This window comes from Belonocnema kinseyi, chromosome 2, assembly GCF_010883055.1.
Source record: "Belonocnema kinseyi isolate 2016_QV_RU_SX_M_011 chromosome 2, B_treatae_v1, whole genome shotgun sequence".
NCBI lineage: Eukaryota > Metazoa > Arthropoda > Insecta > Hymenoptera > Cynipidae > Belonocnema > Belonocnema kinseyi.
Window position 1 is genome coordinate 133223788 of NC_046658.1, and position 12115 is coordinate 133235902.

Consider the following 12115-nt stretch of genomic DNA (forward strand, 5'->3'; position numbering starts at 1 on the left):
ATTCATTTTTAAACAAGATTAATTTTCTAGCATAAAAAAGATTTTTCAATAACATACATAAATTTTTGTTTAAAAAAAGTGGAATTTTCGAATAAGAACAAGTTTTTATCCGAAAAGGTGAATTTTTAATTAAAAAATATAAATTTTCAACAAAAAATGGAATAGTTAAGTTTTCAGTTGAATAAATATTATTATTCGACCAAACTGATAAATTTTCAGTTAAAATCATAAATCTTTAATTGAAATATTTGAATTTTAAACAAAGAAGGTGGATTTCCAACCAAAAATATAAATATTTAACTGGAACACTTAAATTTTCAACTAAAAAAAATTCATTTTTAAACAAGATTACTTTTCTAGCATAAAAAAAGATTTTTCAATAACATACATACATTTTTGTTTAAAAAAAAGTGGAATTTTCGAATAAGAACAAGATTTTATCCGAAAAGGTGAATTTTTAATTAAAAAATATAAATTTTCAACAAAAAATGGAATAGTTGAGTTTTCAGTTGAATAAATATTATTATTCGACCAAACTGATAAATTTTTAGTTAAAATCATAAATCTTTAATTGAAATATTTGAATTTTAAACAAAGAAGGTGGATTTCCAACCAAAATTATAAATATTTAACTGGAATACTTAAATTTTCAACTAAAAAAAAATTCATTTTTAAACAAGATTAATTTTCTATCATAAAAAAAAGATTTTTCAATAACATACATAAATTTTTGTTTAAAAAAAGTGGAATTTTCGAATAAGAACAAGTTTTTATCCGAAAAGGTGAATTTCTAACTAAAAAAGATAAATTTTCAATTCAAATGATTAATATTTAATAATAATAATAATAATAATAATAATAATAATAATAATAATAATAGTGGAGTTTAAACTGAGAATATTAATTTGTAAACAAGAATATTATTTTTCAAACAAAAATATTAATTTTATACCAAAAAAGACGATATTTCAACAACATACATACATTTTCAACAAAATAAATTAATTTTCAAGTTATAAGGAAAAACTTTCAACCAAATAGTTGTATTTTGTACTAAAAAAAGATTAATTTTCAATTAAAAAATAACGGAAGTTAAATTTTAATTTAAGAAAAAAATTAATTTTCGCCAAGTTTCTAAAATTTCAGCTATGAAAATTAATTTCTACCAAAAAAGAGAAATTTTCAACTAAAATAGATCACTTGTAAATCAAAAACTCCATAGTTAATTTTTTAGTTCAAAAAATTTATTTTCACAAAAAAAAAGATTTTTTAAGAAAACTTTAAAATTTTCAAACAAAGAGATGAAAAAAGCGGAATTTATCAACTAAAAAAGATAATTCTTTCAAGCCAATGATGAATGGTTAAATTTATAATTTTAAAAAATATTAATTTTCAAACAAAAAAAAACAAGTTAGTGAAAATATTAAATTTTAGCCAAACAACAAACGAATTTTCAACAGAGTAAATTTTCAATTAAAAAAATATAAATTGTGCAATAAAAATGTAGTATTTGATATTTCAACCCAAAAATATTTCAATTTTTAATAAAAAAAACTGTTGGATTCAACTCAAAAGCAAACTTTTCAACTGAGAAAGATTTTTCAGCCGAGAGAGAAAAATTGCAAACAAACTAATAAATTTTCAATGAAAATTATTATTTTTCAACCAAGAAGATTAATTTTGTACCTGAAAGAACAAATTTTCAATAAAATACATAAATTTTCAACTAAAACCGATCGTTTTGAATCAAAAATAGAAGTTAAATTTTTAGTTAAAAAAATTATTCCAAACACAAGACGAATTAAAAAAAAATGGTTAAATACACTAATATAAAGCTACTTTTGCAAATAAAGAATCATTACTATTAAATCTAATATTGCAAATAAAAAAAAATAATAACGCTCTCGAAAAAATTTCGTAACTTTAAAAAAAAATTCCCTGACATTTCCAGATTTTTCCAGAACATATGAAAATTCCAGGTTTTCCAGATTTCCCAAGTTGAGTAGACACCCCGATAGTGAAAATTTTTGACTTACTTTTTAACAGCAATATAGAATATCGAAATCCATACGAGAGAAGTGGCTACGTGCACGGGAATTAGGATGTGCCAATAATCTTTTGACATCTGTTTCATCCTTTGGAAAATAGATGGTTTAGGCTCAGTTGACTCCTTCTTTGGAGTTTCTGTTGTATAATTTCGAACTGTTCTAGGTTCGAATTCACAGAATGCATCTTTAAAAAGCCTTTGATTTACGAGAGAATAATTTCTAAATGTTTGGTAATTAGGTAATCTCGTCCCGAAATTAGGATCGTCTCCTGTAAAGAAGATTTTATATAAATTAATTATTATCCCGGATGGCCCGTTTTAATGGAGGAAAAAATTCCGGGTCATTTTCTCAGGATGGCCGTTTTAATCAAAGAAAAAAATTCCAGGTCATTTTCCGGTTCGCAATAATTTTCCTCGGTAAATGAAATTTAAAAAATCAAACTCTATTCTAAATATTTTTCCATTTGAAGTAATGAACAATAAATAATGAATGAAAAAATTCAAAGTGAAAGGTTTGAATTTCAAACTTTTAAAATTAAAGGTTAAACATTTTTCAATTCAAAAATTGTGTATTTAAATGCTCAATAACTTATACGTATAAAATGGAATGTAGAACTTTTATCAATTATAGAGTTCAAAGATTCAGATTATTTTCCGACAATATAAATCAACGACAACAGTTTCAATAGTCTAAATTAAAGAATCAAGCAATTAACTTTACAAAATTTCAAAATGATATTATTTTAAGTAATTTTCAGGTAGGCAGATTAAAAGTTGTAAAATACATTTTTTTAACTTAACAGTTCTTAAATTAGAAGTTGAATTATTTTTATTTTAAATAATTTAAGCATCCTTAGGAATCTTTAAAATTTTGAGAAATCTAGAAGTGGTTTTCAATTTTTTCCAAATTTAAAATAATTTTTGAAATTTTCTGTGGAACTTTTTAATATATTTTACAATGAATTAATTTTTTTCTGCAACTTTCAGAAAATCCTGCAAATTAAAAGAAATATCCTTAAAACCTAAGTTTATAAATAACAATAGAACACTTATTATTTGTAGAGAAAATTAGAGTAATTTTAAGAGATATTTAGAAGTTTTAAGAAGATTCAAATTAAATTATAAACTTAAAATGATTTTAAATAATGTAAAGGAAATATTTGGTTACAATGCACAAATTTTAAATGAACAGTTAAATATTGCTGAATAATTAATACTTATTCATTTTCTAAATTAAAAAATTGCAAATCAACTGGGTAAAAAATTGAATAATTTAAACTTAACAATATTTTTAATTTAATAAAAACCTTTAATCACTACTATAATATTATGGTGAAGATCCATTTTAAAAATAATATTTTTTTTATACTTACAGTTAACTTCAAATGCTTTTAATTTTTAAGTGTTTAAATCTTCAATACTGCACTTTAATTATTTAAAATATCATTTGATTATTTTAAATATCATAAAGGTGAAAATATTTTTGAACTGCAATTTTAAGCTGCGCATTTTAAGCTTTTAAAATCGAAGTTGAACAAATTCTTAATTTAGAATTTTTAATTCAAAAGCTCAATCATTTTTACACATAAGATAAAAACTTCTCACACTTTTTAATTTTTAATTAAGCCCCGTTAAAGTGTAAAATTTTACATTTTTAACTATTATAAATTAAACAGTTAAAAGACTTCTGGATAAAAATATAAATCTACCATATCATTTTCAATACTTTAAATTGAAAGATGAATCAATAAATCTATAGATGTTTAAAATTATATAATTTTGAGCAATTTTAACTTCGAAACATTCAAAAATGAACGATTAAATAAAAAATAATTAAATATTTATCCAGGAAACTTAATATTTTTTTATTCCTAAGCTTCTTAAGGATTTTTAAGTGTTCTTCAAACTCCTTAAGAAGCATCAACATTTGATTTTAAATTTTTCAAAAATTAAAATATATTTTTTTCGTTAACTTTTAAATATCTTTCAAATCATTCAATTTTTTTTTTAATCCTGAAAAAGTAAAAAAATTACTTTAGGATCTTTTTTTGACAATTTTGGAAAAATTTTGAATAATCTTTTGAAATTTTTCAAAATAAATCATTTACAATTTTTCTAGGAATCATAATAATTTGTTATTTAAAATTAAATTTTAAATTAGTATTCAAAATCTTGAAAAATCTACATTCTGTCTTTAATTTTTCCAACTCTTTTAAAGTTGAAATTTTTTAAAAATATTTTCAAAGCATTTAAATATCTCTTAAACTTACTCGAACTTTTCCTTAATTAATAAATGCTTAATGTTTATTTGTTCATAGAAATCCGTTTTTTAATATATTTTTAAGTATTCTTTTTAAATTAATTTCTCAAAAAAAGTTGTTAAAAATATTCCCGAAAATATTAAGAACATTTTTTATTATCTTAAGCCCTTTCAAACTCCTTAATAAACTTCAAAATTTTATTTCGGAATTTTAAAAAATCTACACTCTGTGTAACATTTTTAAAAATATTTTCAAATTTCAAAAATTGGAATCTTTTCAAAACTTCTAAATATCTCTTAAACTCACTCCAATGAAAAAAAATAATAATTGATTAAAAACTTAGATAAGTTAAACTCTTAAAAATTACAAAAAATGTTTTAAACAGAACCATTAAAAGTGGAATATTCAAAGTTTAAATTGAGCACACTGAAATTTTAACGACTCAAGATCTATTTCCAACAATTTAATTTCAAATCTTTTTATTTTTAATATTTGATTCAAAATTGCTAATAATCTATCAATTAAAATGGCTCAAATTTAATTGTTCATAAATGGAATATTTTAGACTAGAACAAATATTTGAATCGGCTTTGAAAGTGATTGTCGGCTTTTAATTATAAATCTATTAGTTGAAAATTATTTCAAAATTTAAAAAAAATTATAAGGTTTCAACAGGACTTATGTTTCTTTGAAATCTGTAATTTTTTTAAATTTCAAACAGATTATTCAGAATCGTCTTGCAAATCCATTGTTGTTCAACTTTTAATACTAGAAATATATATTTTAATTTTAAGAATTCTTACCAAATTAATTTGTATTAATTAAATTTATAATAATTAAAACGTATTTCATCCAAACTTTTTTTAAATTTCTAATTGCGCAAGTCTTCAAAACAATAAAAAATCGAAAAATGCAATAGTTAAATTATAAACCAAAAAGATGAATTTTCAAGAAGAGAAAAGTTCATTTTCTACTAAAAAGAAAAATTCTTAAATTATGTTTTTTTATTCATTTCTTTGCTTCTATCCTGAAAAAAACGTACATTTTAAACCAAAAATAGAATAGTTAAAATTTCAGTTAAACAAAATTAATTTTCAATCAGAGAAACTAATTTTTTGGAAAGTGATTTAACTTTTAACCAAGCAGTTAATTATTACATAAAAATATTACTAAAAAGATTATATTTCTACGAAAAAAAAAAACGAATTTTCCGTGAAATAAAAATCGATTAGAAATGTTTAAAAACACTAATTTTCTAAGAAAAAAGTTACATTAAAAAAAAAAAAAAGATGATGAAATTCTAGAAAAAAAATGTCAACAAAATATTTGCATTTTCAAATAAAGAGATGAAACTTTAAACAAAACAAAAAAAAGAATTTTTAACAAAGAAGTTCATATTTCAGAGAAAAAATACTACATTTTTGCCAAAAGAGATAGATTTTCAACTAAAAACGATAAATATTTAAACAAAAATGGAAAAGGAAATATGGAATTAAATTTTCAGTTATCAAAATTAATTTCCAACCTAATAAGTAGATGAATTTTCATTCAAGAAAATTAATTTTCTACCAAAAATGACGAATTGTCAACAAAATAGATGAATTTTCAAATTGGTTTTCATAAAAATAAACGAATTTTCACCGAACTATTCAAATTATTAACAAAATAAATTAGCGTTAAAAAAAAAGTTCAACAAAACTATTACATTTTTAACCATAGAGAAGAATTTTTAACAAAGTAGTTAAAGATTCACCAAGGAGATGAATTTCCAACTAACAAAATTAATTTTAACAACAAAAAAAAGTTAAATTTTTAGTTGAGAAAATGTATTTTCAACAAAGAAAGCACGTCTTTTTTAACAAAATTATTAAATGTTTAACTAAAGAGATGAATTTTTCACCCTAAAAAATTTAATTTCTACCAGAAGAGATCAATTTTCAAACCAAGAAGAGGAATTTTCAAGAAAAAAAGTGAAATTTGCCACCAAAATTTAGTCATTATTAAAAAAAATAATCTAAATTATTGAATTTTCAAGCCAAAAAAATGATTTTTCTACAACACAGCTTGAAAATTCCACAATTTGGTTGAATTTATTTTTCTTCTTTGTAAAAAATTAAAATACTAGTTTAAAAGTTGCACTACTTTGTTAAAAAATCACTTGTTCATTGAAAATTCATTTATTTGCTTAAAAATCCATCATTTCATTTTTTTTAATGAATTAAACAGTTTTTTTTTTAATTGAAATATTTTTCGATTGGAATATCAATTATTAAATTTTTACTTGAGAATTCATTTTCTCTGGTTGAAAATGCAACTACTTGGTTGCATGTTAATAAGTAATTTCTTTGTTGTATTTCACCCTTTTTGGTTGAGAATTGAACTGTTTCGTTCAAAATAAACTTTCTTTGTTGAAAATTCCTATTTTCGAGTTAAAAATCCAGCAGTTTTTTTGAAAATGAACTTTTTATTGGAAATTTATATTGCGGGATTGAAAGTATTACTATTTTGTAGAAAATGCGCCCTTATGGCTTACGAATTTCACAATTTAGTTGAATTTTTTTTCTTTTTTGGTTATAATTCAGTTTTTGATAAAAAAAAATTAAAATATTTTTTGGTTAAACCATAAAATATTACATTTGTTATTGAGAATTCATCTTTTCGTTGATAATTTAACTCTACTTTGATAAAAAGTAATTTGTTTTGGTTGACCATTCATCAGTTTAGTTGAGAATTAACTTTTTTATTCAAAATTTGTACTGTCGGATTGCAAATTCTACTATTTTGTAGAAAATGCGCTCTCATGGCTGGAAAATTTCACAATTTAGTTGAAACTTTTTTCTTTCTTGGTTAAAAATTCAGTTTTTGATAGAAAAAAATTATATCTTTTTTGGTTAAAACAGTAAGTATTATAGTTTTTGCTGAGTATTGCATTTGCATAAGATTAATGGATTTTCAATGAAGTCCATGAATTTTCAAACTAAAAATAAAGACAAATTTTCCTCAAAATATTTGAATTTTCAACCAAATATTTGAATTTTCAATTAAAATGATTAATTTTTACCTGAAATAGTAGATTATTAAACGAAAAAGATAAATTATAAAAAATTATGAATCTTTATTTGGAATAGTTACATTTTTAACCAAAAAGATAAATTTTAAGCCATGATTGTTAATTTCCTAATATGTCAAAGACGAATTTTCAATAAAATAAGTACAATTTTAACTTATAAATTTTCAACAAAAAAGTGAAAAGTAGAAAAATTTAATTTTTAACTGAAAAGATAAATTTTCAACTCGAATGATGGAATATTGAAATAAATTAGTTAAATTTTTAGTTCAAGCAATTATTTTCAACAAAAAAAAAAGGATTTGTTGACTAAAAAATATAAATTTTCAATGAAAGAGATGAATTTTCAACTAAAATTATGAAATATTCTACTCGATCAGTTGAATTATTAATTTAAAAAATTAATTTTCAATCAAAAAAGAAATTTTCCACAAAATAGTCAAATTTTTATCCCAAAATATAAATTTTTACCCAAGATAAATTTTCTACCTGGAATAGATGACTTTTAAACCAATTATTGTCAGATTTAATAATTATCATAAAAAAATTATGAATAATTATTTTGAATAGTTGCATTTTTAACCAAAAAGATTAATTTTAATCCAAGAAGATTAATTTTCTACGAAAATACGAATTTTTAACAAAATAAGTGAATTTTCAACTCAAAAATATAAATTTCCAACAAAAATTGTATAAAGTTGGAAAACTTAATTTTCAAACAAAGAATTGAATTTCCAACTAATAGAATGATAGAATATTCAAATAAATTCAATTTCCAGTTCAACCAATTATTTTTAAAAAATAAATGAATTTTCGGCTCAAAAATATAAATTTTCTACCTGGAATAGATGAATTTTAAACCGAGAAGATTAATTTTTTATTAGAATGATGGAAACTTAAAATAAATTATTTAAATTTTCAGTTCAAACAATTATTTTCAACAAAAAAAAGGAATTTTTGGCTAAAAAATATAAAATTTAAACGAAAGAGATAAATTTTCAACTAAAATTATGGAATATTCTACTCAATTAGTATATTTATTAGTTAATTAAATTAATTTTAATAAAAAAAAAATAAAAAATCCAACAAAATAGTTAAATTTTTATCCTAAAATATGAATTTTTTACCCAAGATTAATTTTCTACCAGAAATAGATGAATTTTTAACCGAAAAGATTAATTTTCTATGAAAATACGAATTTTCAAGAAAAAAAAATGAATTTTCAACTCAACAATATATATTTTCCACTAGAATGATGGAATATTGAAATAAATTAGTTAAATTTTCAGTTTGAACAATTAATTTAAAAAAAAAAGGAAGTGTTGACTACAAAATATACATTTTAAACGCAAGAGATGAATTTTCAACTAAAATTATGGAATATTCTACTCGATTAGTTGCGTTATTAGTTAAGAAAATTAATTTTAATAAAAAAATCCAACAAAATAGTTAAATTTTTATCATAAAATATGAACTTTTTACCCAAGATTAATTTTCTACCTAAAACAGATAAATTTTAAACCGAGAAGACGAATTTCTAACCAAATAAGTGAATTTTCATCTCAAAAATATATATTTTCAACTAGAATGATGGAATATTCTACTCGATTAGTTGCGTTATTAGTTAAGAAAATTAATTTTAATAAAAAAATAAAAAAATCCAACAAAGTAGTTAAATTTTTATCATAAAATATGAACTTTTTACCCAAGATTAATTTTCTACCTGAAATAGATGAATTTTAAACCAAGAAGATAAATAATCATAAAAAATGTGAATCTTTATTTTGAATAGTTGAATTTTTAACCAAAATGAATAATTTTAAACCAAGAAGATTAATTTTCTACAAAAATACGAATTTTTAAGAAAATAAGTGAATTTTCAACACAAAATATAAATTTTCAACCAAAAATTAAAAAAGTCGAAACACCTAATTTTCAACTAAAGAGATAAATTTCCAACTAATAGAATGATGGAATATTCAAATAATTTAAATTTGCAGTTCAAACAATTATTTTAAAAAAATATAATTTTCGACTCAAAAATATAAATTTTCTACCAGAGATGAATTTTCCACTAGAATTATGGAATATTCTACTCGATTAGTTAAATTTTCAGTTAAGAAATTAATGTTTAATCAAAGAAAAATGAAATTTAAAAAAAACAGTTCAATTTTCAGTTAAAAAATTATTTTTCTATCAAAAAAGATAAATTTTTAACAAAAAAATGTAATAGTTAATATTTCAACTAGAAAATCATTTTAATTTTAAATACAAAACATAGTAATTTCAGTCAAGAGAAAAAAAATACCAACCAAACTGTTGAATTTTCAAGCCAAAAATTTGACTGTTAAGCAAGAATATTAATTTTCAACCAAAAAGAACGAATTTTCAAAAAAGTCATTAAATTTTCCAATAAATAGTTCAAATAAAAAAATTGTTATATAATTTTATATGACATTAAAAAAAAAGTTTCAACACACACTAGAAAAAATTCGCGGACAATTCCAAGTTTTCCAGATGAATGAAATTTAGTTAAATTTTGAAAATTCAGTTTTTAATTTTAAAAAAATGTTAATCCTTTTCGTTTAAAACAAATCAAACTTATGCTAAATAAAAATTTTACTTTTTTCTTGAAAATTAATTTTTTTTAAATTCAACCATTTCGTTGAAAATAAAATTTTTTATTGCAAATTTTCGACATCCGAAATCTTCAAAAATCTTTTTGAATCGATTTCAAAAGTCTTAGAAAAATTCTAACCTGTCAGTGTCTCCATAAAGGTTACCATCAAATAATCAATAATTTATCTACTCTATATTGTTACAAAATATTCTGGAAATTTGTAATTATCAAAGAAATGTATAAAAATGAAAGCAATTTTTGACTCTTCAAAACTCTAAAACTATCGTCAGTAACGTAAATAAACTAGAAATAACGCAAATAATCGTCCAAATTGAGATACTGGCCATGACAGTCACTTTTGTCCTCAAGGAAACAAAATTTATGGCCTAAAATAGTGTCATAACCTACCTGCGAGTGTTATTTTTTCTAGTCTCGTACTAGCGTAACAAAGACAACGAACTGACCCAATAGAAGTATTTGGCAAGAAATTTGAGATTGACCTCATGAACAAATTGGAGAGCTTCATCCTCTGATGTCCAATAATTAAATCCATTTTTTGGAAAAAGGCCGCTCTGCCGCTCGCCTTTCCTAACCAACGAACACGGCACCTATCGCGTATCTGCCCATTTATAATTAATTAATGAATTAATAATCCAATAATAACTAATAACCTTGAACTTGCAGGCACTCACAACCCTATGTTCCCATTTGCAGCACTATAATATGCGTTTAACCTTCCTTGCCAATAGAACTTTGATATCAAATCTCACTTCTCATGATCAGAACAGTTCTTTGGAACAGATGATTTCCATTATTCCTGTCCGCAACCACGTTCTCGACTTCTCCGCACTTGCACTTCTCCGGTCCGGATCACGTCAGAAAATATAAGCAGGGTGCCAGCATGTTACCAATATTACAAAAATAAAAAATTGAAATTCTGTTTTCAAATTTCTATCAGACAAGAAAAAATGAATAATCAAGAATTCCATTTTGCGATCAAACTATGCAAGATTAAAAAAAAGATGAATCAACAATAATTGTGCACCAAAAAAAGCTACATATTTTTTTTTGTATTCGTAGAAAAGAAGATTAAAAATAAATAAATAAAATTTTTTGGAAAACGGCACAAAGTTTGAAAAAAATTAATCGACGTTGCCGCTAATTATAATTTTTCGTATTTTTTTACATACTAATTGCTTCTAAAGAAAATACTGTTTTCTATAAATAATTAGGTGTTTACATACATTTTTTAAACAATTTAGTATTGTTTTTCTGAATTATTTAACTTTCTTTTATTTTTTTTTAGTTAGAGCGAGGCAATAATCAGAGAAGCTTAACAAAAGTAATTGTTTAAACAATGTATTATTATTGGTAAAAATATCATCTTAGAATAATGCTAAAAAGTTGCAGTTTTTTCTAAAATTTTCCAGATTTGGTCCACTTTTGATTAGAGTGTAGTAATAATTACTGCAATTTTACAAACATGATTGTTCGAAAAAATTATTATTGTTCATAACTGTCTTCTCCTATGTTAATGCCAGACAGTTGCGATTTTTTCTAAAATTCTTAAATTTTTGTCCACTTTTGACTATTTTAAGAAAAATTTACATTTAAGGCCATGTGACGTGTGGGTCACGTAACCAGATTCCTATACCTTACCGCTACTTTTTTTATTTCCTAACTTATTTTCACACAGAGCGCCAAATCGAGTTGAAAGTTTTTAATAATAAATCGGAAGCACTCAGAAAGGTGGGTCTGATCCTAAATTTTAATAATTATGAAAAAATCAACAACAAAATGATTTACAAAAAAAAACTTTTCAGAAATATACAAATTTAGGACCGATTTATTAGGGCGTATCGAAAAAAATTAAGTTGTTTGCGCGAAGTTCTAATAGCAATGAAAACTTTCTCCGCGGCTTAAATATAGCTAAAAATAACAAAAAACGAAGCACTTCTTCAAATTTGAACCACAATTTTTTTAAAGATTTTAGTTATCGATAAAAATATTTCAAAGTAAGTCTATTTATACCTGTATAGCAATAATTCCATTGAAATATTTTTTACCCTCCCTAATTGACTTTGAAGTTTCAAAAAATCGAAAAAAGTCAACTTTTTCGC

The 12115-nt window shown here is 22.4% G+C and overlaps 1 protein-coding gene across 3 annotated transcripts in view; it reads right to left on the reverse strand.

Moving 5' to 3' along the window:
- LOC117168188 (protein FAM210A) overlaps window positions 1-10876 on the reverse strand; it is a 23655-nt gene extending 12779 nt beyond the window's left edge. The window contains exons 1-3 of one of the 3 annotated variants that reach the window (XM_033353648.1): window positions 10688-10876; window positions 10404-10614; window positions 2037-2316 (exon numbers count right to left, since the gene is read on the reverse strand). In XM_033353648.1, coding sequence (XP_033209539.1) covers window positions 2037-2316; window positions 10404-10548 — 425 coding nt within the window. In that variant the 5' untranslated portion in view covers window positions 10549-10614; window positions 10688-10876. Of the gene's footprint in view, window positions 1-2036; window positions 2317-10133; window positions 10312-10403; window positions 10615-10687 lie in introns of those variants that run through there. The other 2 variants (XM_033353647.1, XM_033353649.1) reach the window with 2 other exon arrangements.
- Window positions 10877-12115: the final 1239 nt, after the last annotated feature.